The 17916-nt window shown below is 37.6% G+C and overlaps 1 protein-coding gene across 1 annotated transcript in view; it reads right to left on the reverse strand.

Annotated features, from left to right (window-relative positions):
• ATF6 (activating transcription factor 6) overlaps nt 1-17916 on the reverse strand; it is a 209362-nt gene that overhangs the window by 101286 nt on the left and 90160 nt on the right. The window contains exons 13-14 of the mRNA XM_036103526.2: nt 16644-16711; nt 12413-12524 (exon numbers count right to left, since the gene is read on the reverse strand). Coding sequence (XP_035959419.1) covers nt 12413-12524; nt 16644-16711 — 180 coding nt within the window. The remainder of the gene's footprint in view (nt 1-12412; nt 12525-16643; nt 16712-17916) is intronic.

Below are 17916 nucleotides of genomic sequence, written 5' to 3' on the forward strand. Positions count from 1 at the left end.
GACCCAACTTATTAGAGTTCCTTATATTATTTATCACCCCTTGTTCAGATACATTCACACCTGCACACAAAGTTTAACTGAAGGATAGCCTTGATAAAACCAATAAAAATTACTAACTTTATTAAATCTTGACCTCTGAGTAGATTTTTTAATATTCTGTGTGACAAAACAGGAAATACACATAAAGCCCTTCTGCTGCATCACAAAGTATAATGGTTGTCTAGAGGAAAATAATTTGTGTAATTGAGTTGTGAGCTGTACCAGCCACTTTTTAATGGAACACCAAGTTTATTTTAAAGAATGTCAGACGGACAAACTATAGCTATTTAGATTTGGGTATCTGATAGACATTTACTTGAAAATGAAGGAAAACAACTGACAATATTTTTGACAATGGTAAAATTTGAACCTTCAAGGAAAAACTAGAATTTTAGAAAACCTGCATCTGCTACCATAACCTTAACAGCTTCCTGATACTTAAAGACTTTTCTGGTAAGATCTGTAGTGGTCTTAAAAGAATGATTTTTTAAATAATGAATAATAAAATGTGTGAACATTTAAAAGATCTGCATAACTCAGTTAGCCAATATTCTCCAAATGACCAATGTGCGATGTTACAAAATCATGCACGGGTAAAAGATCCAAAGTGCAAGATAAATCAATGGATTTTAATGTATCAGAGTACTAACAGTTCATAGATTTGGCTTCTACACTGCAGCTAACCTTTAAGAAACTATGTCTTGTTGAATGGTATTGTATCAAAGAATATGCACAATTATCTAAAAGGCTTTAAAAAGATTCCCTCCGTATCCAACCACATTATCTGTGTGAGGCCAGGTTTTCTTTACAGATTTCAACCAAAAAGAAATGATTAATGCGGAAGCAGATACAAGAATCCAGCTGGATTCTATTTAGCCATATACTAAAGAGATCCATAATAACATTAAGACCATGCCACTCTTCTCACTAATGTTTCTTTGTGTTTGGAAACTATAAAGGCGTTATGAAACCAAAAAGTTTGAGAAACACTGACCTACATCAATCTAAGGATCTCCACTTTCTTATTACTCAGTTGGGTCTTAAGGCCTGATGGCAAAATAGAAGACTGAAAGGTCAGGGTGAAACATACAGAAAATGAGGGGATAAATATCTGACCAAATAAATGTCTGCCTACATAGCTCTGAGTTGGATTTTCTTCATTTCAAAGTCAAGGGAAAATTGTTTTTTGACTATATATCATTCTCTTTAGTTCACACTGCTTTTACCTCCACCAGAATAGATACTGAAAAGCTGCTAATTCAAAGCACATTTTATAGGGAGAAGGCAACCAGTCTCTTTAAGAGACTTCAAAGTAAACATCTGACACCCCCTCCAAGGCAGACTCATTCTTAATAGATTAAGTTATTGAATTCTTATTCAATAACAAATGGAATCAGAAGAGAAATAGCTATAAAACGTAAACTGAATAACAGAGGCCTGTTTATTCTGTAGGATATATTTTAGTTTTATTTTCAAGATTTATTTCTAGGTGTACTATGATCAAATGTAGATGACTCTAAAATTATTCAAAATACAGGCTATGGAAGATTTAACAATTTAAGTCGAAAAGCTTTTCTTGAATATCTTCCATCTGCAGGAAATAAAATACATCTTCCCATCCTTCTAGGGAAACCATGGTATACATTATAAATGGGCCCCCATAAATATGGAGCTTATTCAGTCAGCAGCATATTAAATTTTGGAGATTAAAATGACACCACAGTCTGTTTAGCATCCTAAGTGAAAAATAATCTTCTCTATCCATGTACTACTGTCATCAGTGTTTCAACTTTGAAATACAGAGAAGATCTTCCTGAGTGTATAGCTTCTCTCATGCAAAATGGTAACTAACCTTTGCATTTGAATTCATTAATTTTCAAAGACTGGTGTTCAGATTTACCATGAGACATAGATGAGACATAGATGGCCCTGATAAAAAGAGTCAAGACGCTGGTCTATCACAAATTCTCTATCACATTATGGTGATGATATAAACTATTTCAGAATATGGTGTCAAATGGATGGATTTGGTATCCAGTTTGTTGGTTTGTTCATTCATTCAACGTTTACTGAATATCTGCAATATGCCTGGCACTACAGTGGATACCAGGGATAGAGTGATGACTAAGACAGAGACAGTTCTTGCCCTCAGGATGCTTAAGGCCGGGCAAGGAAACGGACATTAAGCAAAGAATCACATAATTATTTAGTTAGACATACTCTACACTCCTAGTCTCAGCTAATCATCCAACCTGTTGGCTTCCAAAGTGTTTCCCATATTAGGAGTTGGAAAACTCTTCTGAAGCCTACTCGTAATAGGCTCTTCATAGATTAGCATCAATGCCTTAAAATAAATATCCCACTACTACTGGCCTTAGGATTTTCAGGAAAAACCAACTAAGTGTCAGTGTTCAGATTTGCTGATGGTGTCAAAGTTAAATCTGAGTCCAAAATGAACAAATCACCGCATTTGGGGGAGGGGAGGAAATGACACGAGTGTTTCAGACCTTAATCCTGAGTCAGATAATAAATCATCATCAACTTTTCCTAACCATAATTGCTTCCTTCATAATTAAGATATGTGACATCATCAAAAAGCTTAAACTGAATTTTGTTTAGACATAAAATGATTTAACAGCCTACTTTGCTAGTTTTCTGACTTTATATGAGGCAAAATATCCAAGACCATCCATGTATAAATTAAATTAGAAATAGTTCTATCAACTTTTATTTTTTTAAAACTCTTCGCTATAATTTTTTTTAAAGATTTTATTTATTTGAGAGAGAGCGCACGAGCAGGAAGAGGAGCAGAAGGGCAGAGAGGAGACTCCCCACTGGGCAGGGAGCCTGATGTGGGGACTCGATCCCAGGACCCGGGGATCATGACCTGAGCCAAAGGCAGACGCTTAACCAACCAAGCCACCCAGGTGCCCCAACTCTTCACCATTATTAAAACACACCTCTTTAAGATTTAGAAGACTTGGGGCGCCCAGGTGGCTCAGAAGGTTAAGCGTCTGCCTTCGGCTCAGGTCATGATCCTGGGGTCCTGGGATCGAGTCCCGCATCGGGCTCCTGGCTCAGTGGGGAGTCTGCTCCTGCCTCTCTCTCTCCCCCTAGTCATGCTCCCTCTCTCTGTATCTCTGTGTCTCAAATGACTAAATAAAATCTTTAAAAAAAAAAAAAGTTTTAGAAGAACTGATGTCTCAAGGAATACTTTAAATATGACCTTATTTTTTAAAAATCTGGTTTTAATTCCATACTTTTATTTTTTTGTAGTCCCACTGCAAATAAACAAACAAGAATTGTTCAACTTTCTCCATGCTCTGCTTTAAACAGAAGAACATTAATACAAATGAGGAACGGTGACTAGCTTCTTTTCTTTCAAAACAGCTGTCAAGAATAAAATATACGCTCCCTTCTTACATTCAATATATATAAATTAACCACAATGGTCTGCAGTTGCCTTATATTTTACCTCTACAGCTCTCCTATCCTGAAAGCACGGACACACACACACACACACATACACACACACACACGTGCGCATGTGCTCGCCTTACCTCTCTTTAACTATATCCAAGCCAAACCCCCTTCCCTTCAATGCCAAGTTTACCAAACCCACCACTGAATTTCCTTCACACTGTCTCCTAACTGGCTCTAGTCTGGATTCTGTTCTGAATCCGTTCCACCACAACTGTAATCTCAAATCGCCAATGGCTTCCATGTTTACACAGAACCAATGAGTTTTCCTCATTTCTCATTCTCAGTGAGCTCGGTAATGTCCAGTACTGCTGACCACCTCCTTTTTGAACTCTCTTCCTCAACCTCCATGTTTTAAAAGAAAATAAACAAGTCAATTATTTTCACTTCATCTGTAGTACACTCCTCCAGTTCTCCTTCTCTCTTTCTAATCATTTCCTCTGCTGCTACAGCTGCCGTTCCTCCTCCACTATTACTTTATGCAGCATGTGGCTGGGTTTCCACAGGGCTTTGTCTTTGATCTTGTTCTCTTTGGAAAATTAACCTGAAGCAACTCAGTATATGTTCTGAACACAGAGATCCATGGAATTAAATTCCAAATTGAATACTTTGAAAGAGAAGGCATTTGGATACAAAAGTTCTAGAAAGGCAATATAGGGAAATGATCATAAACACAGACTCTGGAGCCAGACTTTCTTGGTTAAATTCTGACTCTTTCACTTACGAACTATGTCATATTGGACAATTAAAAACCTTGCTGTGCCTCAAGTTCCCCACCTGCAACATGAGGATAATAATTGTACTTACCTCATGGGGATATTATGAGGATTAAAGATTGGCATATTATAAGCACTATGAGAGTGATTATTAAATAAATTACAAGAACACCAGCTATTAAAAAATCAAACTCATTAATTTATGGGCCCACCTTGTAACTTGACTTTTTGTGATAGTTGTTTTCCAAAACCCTCTAACTGTACTAACTTCACTAGACTGCATTATTTTAGTAACTTCAAAAACAAACACAATACCACAGATTTCTAACAGGACAGTGCTCGCTCACACTCTCTCTCTCTCTCTCTCTCTCTCTCTCTCACACACACACACACACACACACACACACACACAGAAGAATACCATAGATTTCTAGAGCTGGAAGGAAAGTGAAAAGCTACTCCATCACTCTACAGATAAGGAAAGAAAAGACAGAAGAGATAAATGATTTGTCCAAAGTCACACAGCAAACAGTGAGTGGCAGAATCAGGGCAGGAATGCAGGTCTCTAAAGTCCGCATCAACAAATTGTTAAAAAACAATTTTCCCCCTCAGGTCATGATCCCAGGGTCCTGGGGTCGAGCCCCACGTCGGGGTCCCTGCTCAGCGGGAAGCCTGCTTCTCCCTCTCCCACTCCCCCTGCTTGTGTTCCCTCTCTCGCTGTGTCTCTCTCTGTCAAATAAATAAAATTAAAAAAAAAAAATTTTCCCCTCATATATTCATGATGTAAAAAAATATTCTTAGAATGAGGTTGTGCCTTCAGGAAATATTTTTTTCCCTCATTAGAAAATCTGAAATTTGATGAGAAGGCAACTATCAAAACTGTAAGCTATCAATTCCTAAATCCCACCTTTCTTCAGGGTAACTTTGGTCTTTCAGAAATGACTTATTCTATAGTTAAGACTCCAACCACATCAAAGTAGACTGTGTGTTTTCAAAATTTTCATTGTTATTTGAATTACAAAAGTAATTTTAAACATTCATTGAGAAAAATTTCTTCGTTTCTGTAAACTCCACCTCTAGTAATTTTTTGAACAGTAGGATATAAAAAATAAGGTTAAAGGGCACACATCAGCAGTGGATTGAGCAGCCAACATTTACTTAGGACTTGCTCGGCACAGTAGACTGGGTTGCAGCAGACCTTGTAGAAAGACAAAGCAGAATAAAGAGACTTTATCCCTGCCCAGAAAAAGCATGCAACCTGAAAAGGGAGATTAAAGAGTGCACATGAAAAACACATTATAAAATAAAGACTGCTAAACAGAGCACACAAATAGTGAACAGCTGGAAAATCATCCTGACTCAGATGGATCTGTCCACCATCCTGAGAATTCTGAAGACTTTAAATTTTTTGTGAATTAGAAGTTCTCTGTGTCCAGGGCTATTCTATATGCAAGTCTAGTTACAGAGACTACTGAATAATCATTTTTCAAACGTAAAACAAATTGCTTTAGAGTTTGCATGGAAAAGTCTAAATAATAGATATGTTTATGTTAGCTAGCAATCTGCTATAGAGCCAAGGAACAAATGACTAAATCCCCTAAAACCACACAACAGTAACTCATATTTAACAAGGAGCTTGAGATCAAAAGTTTCTGATCTCGAGGATCTGGCAAGCCAGATACAGAATCCATAACAAAATGCACTTATACATGCACAAAAACCACTCTTCTCTATGAGACATTCTAGGGTACCAATCATTATAAGGGTGTCTATTTTGGCTAATACACACAAAGATTCCCCCCCCCCAGATTGTTTTAAAAAGAAACCAAAACTTTCAAAGCCTATTTATATTCTATCCCTTGATTGAAATCTTGCAGACCATCAGGTTCTTCTCTAGTATTTTTTTTTTTAAGATTTTATTTATTTATTTGACAGAGAGAGACACAGCGAGAGAGGGAACACAAGCAGGGGGAGTGGGAGAGTTGGAGAAGCAAGTTTCCTGCCGAGCAGGGAGCCCAGTGTGGGGCTCGATCCCAGGACCCTGGGATCATGACCTGAGCCGAAGGCAGACGCTTAATGACTGAGCCACCCAGGCGCCCCAGGTTCTTCTCTAGTATCATGAAAGTGTAACCTAATAAAGTACTTCATCTATAATCAGGTAATAAACAAAAAATGTGAATTGTTATTCAGTAACTCCAGCAAAACTGCTCAGCAGATTTGGCAAAGAAACATGACTGGCTTTAGAGGAATAGAGTAATAATTATGCTATTTACATATTCTGCAATATATCTAAAATATAGCACTAGAACATAAAGAAAAGAATCACTGTATTAAATTAGAACACCTCAATTATTGCCCTAGCTCTACTGCTTACACTTCTTTTGTCCTTAGATAAGCCACTTAACCTTTCTTTGCTTCAATTTTTTTCACCTGTAAAACAAGACTAGGAGGGATACCTGGGTGGCTCAGTCAGTTAAGCGTCTGCCTTCAGCTCAGGTCATGATCCTGGGGTCCTGGGACCGAGCCCTGCACTGGGGCTCCCTGCTCAGCGGGGAGTCTGCTTCTCCTTCTCCCTCACCCCTGCTCTCTCTCTCTAATAAATAAATAAGATCTTTAAAAAAAAAAAAACAGTACTAGGAGTACTTAATTATATGTATGGAACTAACAAGACTATGCATGGGAAAGAGATTTGTAAACCGTTAACGGTCGTATACACTGAAGGTGTCAGCATTTGTGTATAAATGAAATGAAAGAGAAAATGAAGAGAGCGTACTGATTTAATCATTAAGTGGATACTCAGACAATCTGCTCTATTTTTTATAATGTGTTTCAAGCCTGAGTGAGATATATTTCAAAGTAAGTTAAAAACATTAGAAAAAGGCCTGCTAAGGGGCACTTGGGTGGCTCAGTCGGTTAAGCGGCTGCCTTCGGCTCAGGTCATGATCCCAGGGTCCTGGGATCGAGCCCCACATCGGGCTCCCTGCTCGGTGGAGAGCCTGCTTCTCCCTCTCCCTCTGCCTCTGCCTGCCACTCTGCCTACTTGTGCTCTCTCTCTATCTCTGTCAAATAAATAAATAAAATCTTTAAAAAAGGAAAAAAAAAGGCCTGCTAAAAGTTTTTTTTTTAAAGTCTCTTTTCTGAGATAAGACTTTTTTTAATGCAAGTATCTTTCCAAACTCATTTATTCACATTTTTTTTTCCATCTAGAGAAAGAATTTGGCTAAAAGACAATGAAAGTGGAGATAAGAAAATGGCCAAACTCCAAGATTGATGTGTATGCTTCAGTTGTGAGGTCCCACAACAAAAGGAGCTGTATCCTTTTGAAGTAGACTTTATAAAGTGACTACTATCCGTGGATTACTAAGGAAATTCCTCTTGCCTCTGACGATTTTGTATATATACACTAAGCAGTAATCCCAAGAAATAAATAATATGCATCAAAAAAATCCCATGCCATTCTTCTAAACATATATTAGGTGTTAATCCAGGCATTACATTTAGAAAATATCATAGTTATTCTGTGAAATTCTTTTTTATGGCCCTCCATGGGAATCAATCTTTGGCAAACATTTTGAACCAAAAACATCACAAGTCAACCTTCCTGCAGTAATTAGAGCCTTTTCTGTACTTTGTCCAAGGTTTCAGGTTTCTGGCTCTTGATGCTGGGATCTACAGGTACTAGACACCATCTCTTCTCCAAAAAAAAAAAGCAATGATGTCTAACAATATTCTCCTCCAAAATGTTTCTGCCAAACATTAAAAAATGAGGATGTAAGCACCGCAAAGTTCTACCTAGTGACTGTTAAACATTTCATAGTCAAACTTTCAGCCAGATGATTTCTTCAGCTCTAAAGCTTAGATTCAGAGACTAGAACAAAGCTGATGCATCTCTGGCTAGTGCAACCATAAGTGGAGAAAGGTCATCTCTAAATTTTCTGTTAAAATTCACACTGCTTATGCTATTCCTTGGATTGGTAAAGTAGATGCAAAAATACCCTTTAAATGATTTTGAAAAGCAACAAACTTCCATCACTGTGATTTCTCTTAGTGAACCATTACCTAAAATTGTTCTGTTTAATAAACACCGAGTGGCTGGCATTGTGCTGAGTGTCAGGGGTGGTAATAAAAAAGCTATGACACTTCCTGCCTTTAAGAGGGTTAGGATATAGACAAGGAGATAAGCCTTTTAGGTCAAACAATTAGGGACCAATATAAGAATTTTTTTTTTTTTAAAGCCAGGTTGTAGAGTGTAATAAACAGTTTATGAAGCTCTAAAGGCGCATCACAATCATTTTTTCAGAAGAGTGGCCCCAGGCTGTTCCTTCTGCATAAAGTTGCTGGCTTACAAAGCAAGAGAATACATTTGAAATCAACTCTATTTCCCTGGTCACAAATGAATGGACCATGAATCATGAGCCAGGCTAGCTATGTAAGATTCTACGTAAGAGATGATATATATACACATACATACATACGCACGTGCGCACACACACACACACATACACACAATCAGATCCTCTATTTGGGAAGTCTGAATGAGCGATGTGTGAAAAAGACTAACATAGAATCACTGGAGCTGCCGTGGGATCGGGAATGACAGCGAGCCACTACTGCAATCTCTGTGAGGCCTAGCATACATTCCAGTCTAGGAAGGACAAGCACAGAGGGACTACTTGGCTGCTGAGCCAGTTTCCTATGCTTCTTCAATTCCCATGTATCTTACAATAAGACCCTATTATTTAAGGTTACCCTAAGAATCCATGCCACATATATGATACTGCTAATAAGTTTTTTATAAGAGACCAAGGGGTAAAATACCCAAATATGGTACTATTATCGAAGAATACATAAAATACTCAAAAAGAGCATGGTATTATATCTTGAATGCATAAAGTACTCAGGAAGAGGGGGAGAGAAACATCTCTTGGGCAGGCATATAGCCAGAGCTCAGGTTTTCCTTATGTGTGTTACATTATGTATGTATCTGAAACAGATGAAAAGACAATGTTAAGTGTCTGACTTTGATTTGAGGGACACGTACTGAAAACAGAAAATATAGAAGAAATACATCATGTTCCAAAAACTAGGCTTCCATCTCAATGGAAAAGGACATCTCAAACAAGAATGAAGATATGGTGAACTGACATTCACAGCCACGTGAATCAAAGAGAGCCTGTTCTTAATGGGAAACTGCCCCCAGAAAGATAAAAATTCCTTTCTCTAGTTATTAGAAGACAAGAGAGTGGCATCTAGAATAATATTTCAATGTTTAGTGGAATTACAGACAAGGTAAATATCATTTTCCTGCCTTTTTTCTCAATGTTATCTTTCCTCCCCTCTTTGGAAGCACTTTCTTGTCCTACCTTCCAAAAGCCTTCTTGAGTATTTGTTTCTGTCCCATGCTTTTGAATTCATTTTATTATATTCTTTAATTTACCCCCTCCCTCCCTAAACAGACTATCATATGAAAGCACTGAGAAAAAAAAAAACATTAAACTTAATTGGATTTTTTCTTATTAATGTATCAGTTATACCACATTCAAAGTGACTTAGAAGTTTGAGAAAACGTTATTTTCCACCACCCAGGCTCCAAATCATAGTAAAACAAGTCAAAGAAAGGAGAAAAAGACAAAATACCTCTAAGAAAATAAGTTATGAACACCTGGAACTAAATAAAGGGAGTAGAGGGAGTTGCAGTGTTGGAGGCAAAAACTTAAAGCAAAGTCAAAAGAACAGGAAAAGGTTTGACCCTCCGACAGGATTACTGGGATCGTAAGCATTCTTTCCTGCTGGCCTGTAACAGGAAGTCGGTAGTTATCCAAGAGTGAGTCTTGGAGAAAATTATTTCAGCAGCTCAACTGTAATGTGATTAAAGAGTGCGGGAACGTGGGGTGTGAGGAGGTAGAAGTCTGGGACAGAGAAAGTTTATTAAATAATGGTATACTAAACAGTCAATGGCTACTTCTACTTTTTTAGATATTAAAATATTTTATTAAATACATATCCACTTATAAAATAAAGCAATACAGCTTGCTTACTGGCTCTGTTATGTCTGGTTTATACTAAGACGAACCTTAGGGGCTTTAGAACCTCTGTACTTCCTAAATTCCAATGCAATCATATGGTATCAATTATAGTAATTTCTGTCAATGAAATTAAGAACCAAAGTGGGAGAAAAAGCCTGTATCCTTCTGCACAAGAAATGATGCCCCTCATCTTTTTAATGAAAATGTTAGAAGAATATTTTATATTGAAAAATGGAAGTGAAAACCAAGCATGAGGTCATTACTTCTTTCATTTTCATTTTACCAAGAACAAAAAAAACAATCCAGCATTTAAGAACCAAATTCCTGTCCCATGACACAGTTTACAGTCATCATGATAAAATTAACTTCCTTAGCCCTGCTGTTAAAACAAGAAAAAATGAAACAGGATGTTGTCTCTAACTATTGTTACCTAATGAAGTTCAGGTTCATCCTCACTTTTCCTTGATATAAAACACCAAGATGTGATAAATCAGTAATTAGGAAATAAAAAATCCAAACAGAATGTGCCAGATAGTCCTAACAGTTTTCCACAACATAAGAAAGACTGTTTCTTCTAGAACATCAAAAAGTTGGGGCAGTGGGGAGAAATCAGTAATTTTCCAACAGCACTTTTTACAGTAAACTGAAGAGAAAGAGCTTTTTACAAACACAAGAAATATAATGTATATATTTAAAATAAAAATACCATTCATCTTCCTTTGTATATATAATCCCTTTAAAGCTAGGATTATTGTTCTCTTCCCTAGAAAAACATTACTAACTAGAGCTTCAACCCATGGCATGACCACTGATACTTCTAGTATGTACTATATATACTGTTTTGGGAAAATAATAGAGAAATTATCTGGAACCTGAGAAAAAGTATTCAGCTATTTGAGTGTTAAAAACACTTTTCTCTGGTAGCTTCCATAAACATACACTGGTTTTTTCTTTCCACTTTTAACATGACCATCGACACAAGGCAAACACTTAGTTCTCAGCAGCCAATACAGCTGGAGCCTTGCTGAAACCCTGTTCTCAGCTGCCCCCTTGCTGCTGGAAATGAACTTCAAGGCTGGCTCAGTATGGAAATATACCAATTATGTCTGAGAGAATAAGCTGAGCACGAGGAATCTTGTGAAAAGGCAGAAATCATGAGATGGCACTGCAAAAGTATTCCAAATCTCCAAGTGTATTTGGTTAACAGCTAAAAATATATGACATGTTTGATTTCTCTAATCTTCAACTGTCAAAGTTCCCTGATCCTAATATTCTGAGCTACTAGATGTATATATATGTTAGGAAAAGAACTGAGTTAACTGAGAATTTCAGATAGTGAATGGTGACAATAATCAGAGAATGAATTGTTTACAATTAGCATGTGCTTATTTCTAACAGGGCCCCCTCTACATTCTTAAAAAAAAAAGAAAAGAAAAGCCTAGGATACAAACCTCCGAGGAATTCTAACTCATTCATGTGTTCCTGGTTTAATACACAGCGCTCTAACAGAGACATTCACATGGCAACTCTATGAAAAATATATTTTCATTTTATAGGAAAAGTAGATGGAATGCAAATAGCTCTGCATCTTGTTTCCATTTAATCTAGCATTTGTAACGTTCAAAAGTACTCATACAAACATTGCCTTTTGCATAAACTAACACATGCTTCACCAACTGGAGTAAATGTCTGATGAAGGAGAGAGAAAAGAAGAATAGGAAGTCTTAGGAACATAAATCCAAACATTTCACATTAACATATTAATCAGTCCATGATTCACCTTAATCCCACATCTGGGAAGTCTATTTCTCAATAACCAGACAGGACTAACACCACAAAGCCTAAAAAATTTTCATGTTTTTACTTCTTTTGTTAAAAACAAACAGTATAGATATAGGAATGACAAAGAATCAAAATCAGTAAGCTGGTTCTATTTTCTCAATATAAACTCATTGCCTGACACCAATTCTATGTTCGTCTTCACCATGCTCAACAGCTCAGAAACAAGCATGTATTCCAGGTTCCACTCACATAACGTATCTACACGGCCTCCTACCTCACATCTCCTTCCCTCCCACAGTAGTCAGCCCAGTGCCCTGTACACAGCAGGTACTCAAAAATACTTTCTTCATTCTTTCAAAGTGAACTTACCCTTCGAAATGACACAACATAGAACGTGTCTCCCCTTCTACGGATGGCCTCAAAGAAGTCTTGATAACTTCTGGGTGATGCGTAATACACTTGCAGCTCACTCCCCGAGTTCCTGCTGAAGGAAGAAAAGGGCAGTGTTCTTAAACTAGCAAATTTCATATCCTCTCAAAAATACTCCCCATTCTAAGGCTATGTCTGAATTATAAGAATTTCTCTCCCACAAAATATTAGCAGCATTTGGCAATAATTTTTATAATAACAACATTTTGAAAAGCTCAAGGTCAGGATAATTGTAAGATCCAATTCACTAAATAGCTAAAACTCTCTTTTCTGAATGGAAAGCTCTAAAATGTACCACTCAAGTGCACTGCAAAGCATGTAAAAATAATAAAAGTATCAAAAAACAGATTGCTGCATTGGTTGGCATGATTTTAAATTTTCTGGTGACAGAAATTAAGTCTGAGGGAAACTTCTTTTTTACTACTCCATCAAATCTGTGAGGCATGCTTGCCTATAACGCTGTGTGAAAGGTGGGAAGAATTTAGGATTTGAAAATAAACAGACCTGGCTTTGAATTTCTCCTCCACTCCTCAAGTGGGTATTCTTGGGGAACTCAACCTCTGAGCAACCTCAACTGCCTCATCCATAAAATGAGGATAACCATATAAACCTGCAGGATTGTTACTGGGGTCAGAGATGTTATATATGTGAAGTACCAAGCATGGGTCTCCTATTTCCTAGGAGTCACTCAACAAATGTTGGCCATAGATATTAAAAGTACCATGTCAGGGCGCCTGGGTGGCTCAGGTGGTTAAGCCTCTGCCTTCGGCTCAGGTCATGATCCCAGAGTCCTGGGATCGAGTCCCATGTTGGGCTCCTTGCTCAGCAGGGAGTCTGCTTCTCCCTCTCCCTTTACCCCTTCCCCCTGTTTGTGCTCTCTCTCTCGCTCTCTCAAATAAATAAATCTTAAATTTAAAAAAATACATAAAAAAGTACCATGTCAGCGCCTTCATAAAATTTTAACTAAAATTATAGTACCTCAACCACATCGTGTACCCAAAAGATATACTCAAATGATATTAATATAGTTTTTAATATTTTCAGTCTTTTACTATTTAGCACAATAAGCTAATACCTAAAAGTTAAAGGAGAGTTAAAGAAATAATGTTTCATTTTTCTCCAAAAAGACAACCTATGTTTTCTTTCTTATATGTTCTTCTATGTTTTCAATCAAACTTTAAGAGGAAAAAAAGACTGATCTAAAAGGAAAATTATAAATGAGTCATAAGAATTTTCTTTGAAATAATTCCACTTGCTCACTGTGAGGCCATTTCTAACCATATTATTTTGAATATACAATCAATTCTTTTTTTTTTTTTTTAAGTAGGCTCCATGCCCAGGGTGGAGGCCAACGTGGGGCTTGAACTCATGACCCTGAGATCAAGGCCTGAGCCGAGGTCAAGAGTTGGATATTTAACCGACTGAGCCACAGGCACCCCTGAATACACAATCAATTCTTATTATTCATGGTAGTTATGTTCTATAAAGTCAGTGTGAACACTGAATTAGTAAATACTGAAACATTCTAAGGGAAATATAGGGTTAGGTTCCTACAAGCCCCTAGTTACAACATTTTTGTCAACTGATCAATATATAACTTTGTTTTATGTTTCTGTTTAAAGATACCTCCTTTGGGCGCCTGGGTGGCTCAGTTGGTTAAGCAACTGCCTTCGGCTCAGGTCATGATTCTGGAGTCCCGGGATCGAGTCCCACATCAGGCTCCCTGCTCAGCGGGGGGTCTGCTTCTCCCTCTGACCCTTCCCCTCTCATGCTCTCTGTCTCCCATTCTCTCTCTCAGATAAATAAATAAAATCTTTAAAAAAAAAAAAAGATACCTCCTTTGACATATACAGTTTACTCATTACCATTGAACCCACAGTCAACTGCACTATAACTTAATGCCTGAATGAAGCTTATCTAATATGTAGATTTTCCCCATATAGCACAACACAGCCTTCTTGAACAATAGGTAGTCCTTTAGTACTATGCTACAGGGCCATTTTAAACAGTGAAATCACCAACAAAAAGCAGAAAAATGTGAAAAATATGGCACTTAATAGACCTCAAAAAGAAACTTGTTTACAGTATGAGAGCTGAAACAGGGAGGCAGAGTGTTGCCTTCTTAATTAAGCCTCACCCGGGACCATCTATGCACACTCATGAATGACTATGAAAACATCTTGAGTATTGATTTTGGGGCAGAGGTACATTTTAGTGAGAAGGCAGATTCACAGTTACAGAATACATGAGTAATTCATTTTAAATATTTTTTTAAAGACTTTTTAAAAGCAATTTTAGGTTCACAACAAACTTGAGAGGAAGATGCAGATTAAAAACATTTATAACTAGTAAAGAAATAATATGCCATCATAATGATGCATCAAAAAATGAGTATTTGGGTGCCTGGGTGGCTTTGTTGGTTAAGTGTCCGGCTCTTGATCTCAGCTCAGGTCTTGATCTCAGGGTCGTGAGTTCAAGCCCCACACTGGGCTCCACGCTGGACGCGGAGCTTACTTTAGAAAGTGGGAGGCAGGGCACCTGGGTGGCTCAGTCGGTTAAGCGTACCACTCTTGATTTCAGCTTAAGTCATGATCTCAGGGTTGTGAGATCAAGCCCCACGTTGGGCTCCATGCTGAGCATGGAGCCTGCTTGAAATTCTCTTTCTCCCTCTCCCCACCCCCCCAATCACACATACTCTCTCTCAAAAAAAAAAATTCCATTTAAAAAAGGAAAATATTTTAAATATGCATATAGTAAATGAATGAAATATTCTGATCACTAGAGAATTATTAGTTACTATATATATTTGAATTATCTATTTCTACAAGATAATATAGTATTTCAGGATTTTAAACATTCATGATTGCTGACATGCTGCTCACTGCCATTTAATAGTAATTCTCAGTAATAGGATAATGAACAGCTTTCAACTTATCCTAGGTCTGTATTCTCGGGGCCTGGTACACTGTCTCACACACAGCTGGTGCTCAGTAAATGTGAAATTATTATTAAATAAATTGTGAACTCTTTAAGTCTATGGTAGAGGTACAGAATCTGAGACTCTTTACTTCCACTTTATTTTTTTTTTAAGATTTTATTTATTTATTTGAGAGAAAGAAAGCGAGAGACAGAGCACGAGTATGGGGGGGGGGCGGGCAGAGGGAGAGGGAAAAGCAGACTCCCCTCTGAGCAGGGAGCCCGATGCAGGGCTCAATCCCAGGAGCCTGGGATCATGACCTGAGCTGAAGGCAGACGCTTAATGGACTGAGCCACCCAGGTGCCCCTCTTTACTTCCACTTCAGTGATACTGTCATCAGTATATCACATCATCGTCATTACTGGCTTTTGAACATGCCAAGTACCATGTAAAGTGCTTTAAATAAAGTATGCAATTTAATCATCAATGCTGTGTGGCCAAAGTTTTGTAGATGGGGAAACTTTAAGTGACCTGCTTGAATCCACAGAGCAAGTAAGTGGCAGGAATGATCTGTACTCTGCCAACTCAAAAGCTAGCATCTTAAACCATGACACTACATCGCCTCCCATGATACCGTTCCTTTTAGTTAGGTATGTCTGGTCCATACATTTCAACCTTAGGCACAGCACTCCTTCCAGAATCCTTCAAAATCTTAAGTAGCATCAGTGTGGCGAAAAATGCATTTTAAGTCAAATAGATCTGAATGGTGATTCTGCCACTTACTGGTTCTATGACTCTGGCTTAGAAAAAATAAGTGACTTGCCCAGTTTTTCTCTATATAAAATAGGGACTGTGATACCTACACTTTAAGTTATTATACAGATTTAAAGAATAAAATGCATGTAAAGCACTCAGCAGGACACGTGGCACAGAGGAGACATTCAAATAACATTCTCTTCCCCTTGGCTCATGAAATAGATGCAAATCGAGGACAAGGGTTATGTGTATTTAAATTGTACAGCAAAATTATGACTGAACAGCATTCTAACTAAATCTGTATTTAAGGAATTTGAGAGTTAACGTTTTGAGATTATCTGGATTTACTCTGACTGCTCAGAAGGAGTATGTTATGTGAACTAACAGTAAAGTCTCCGATGAGAACAAGTTTAAGGTAAAAGGGAAATATGCTTTTCAACTTTACTAAAATACTAGGTATTTAAAATTCTGTGGCCAAGAACTTCCACACTTTCTTACCTGATACTAGTGGTTTCTGTGTATTGGACAGCCATGAGCTGAGAATTGGAACCTTGTTCCAGAGCACCCTGGAAGAAAAAAAAAATTTAATGCCATATAATAAAATTATATGAAGATCTTTCTATACTGACTCACTCTACATTTACATTTACTAAACTCTCATTAAAATATTCATATACTTTTTTTTCATGAATATTCTGACATTTTAGGTTCACATAACTAAACACCAACATAGAGATTAGAACTCTAGTTACACTCTGGGCTGAGAGATGTGTCTCAAGGAGATTAAAACATCAAGGCATTTCTCATAAAGTTTAAAAATACAGCCCAAAAGCTTAGTCCAATTACCACAAGTTTTATGACCAAGTCATACAAATATTATTGAACATATAACAACTTGTATTTGTCTAAAATAATTATTTTCCCAATGAAAAGTTCCTAAAGGGTGAAAGGTCCATAATGAAACTAGATCCTATTGTTTACTGAATTAAACACAAAGATCTTCATGCCAAAATATACCTATGGACTAAGCCGTCATTAAAGAGATCTCACCAATGGGGGTGCCTGGGTGGCTCAGTCGGTTGAGTGTCTGACTCCTGATTTTGGCTCAGGTCATGATCTCAGGGTTGGGAGATGGAGCCCAGTGTTGGGGCTCCACACTTGGCAGGGAGTCTGCCTGAGATTCTCTCCCTCTGCCCCTCCCCCTGCTTGTGTGCACACTCTCTCTCTCTCAAATCAATCAATCAATCAAATGTTACTTCCTGTAAACAGCATATAGTTGGGTCTTCCCTTTTAAAAAATCTAGTTTGAGGAACGCCTGGGTGGCTCAGTCAGTTAAGCGACTGCCTTTGGCTCAGGTCCTGATCTCAGGGTCCTGGGATCGAGTCCCGCATCGGGCTCCCTGCTCAGCGGGGAGTCTGCTTCTCCCTCTCCCTCTGCTGCTCCTCCTGCTTGTGCTCTCTGGGTCAAATGAATAAATAAATAAAATCTTAAAAAAAAAAATCTGGTTTGACAATCTCTCCCTTTTAACTGATGTATTTAGCCCATTAAATGTAATTACTAGTACAGCTGGGTTTAAATCCACTATCTTGGTATATATTTTCTATTTATCCTATTTCTTCTTTATTCTTTTCCTGCTTTCTTTTGGTTAAAATACTTATTTTTCAGTATTCCACTTTTATTTCCTGTATTGCTTTTTTAGCTTTACTTCTTTGTGCTAGTTTTTAGTGTTTGTTATAGAGATTATCTGTAAGTTACCACAGCCTACCTTTAA

The sequence above is a fragment of the Halichoerus grypus genome, chromosome 7 (genome assembly GCF_964656455.1).
Source record: "Halichoerus grypus chromosome 7, mHalGry1.hap1.1, whole genome shotgun sequence".
In the NCBI taxonomy this organism is placed as follows: Eukaryota; Metazoa; Chordata; class Mammalia; order Carnivora; family Phocidae; genus Halichoerus; species Halichoerus grypus.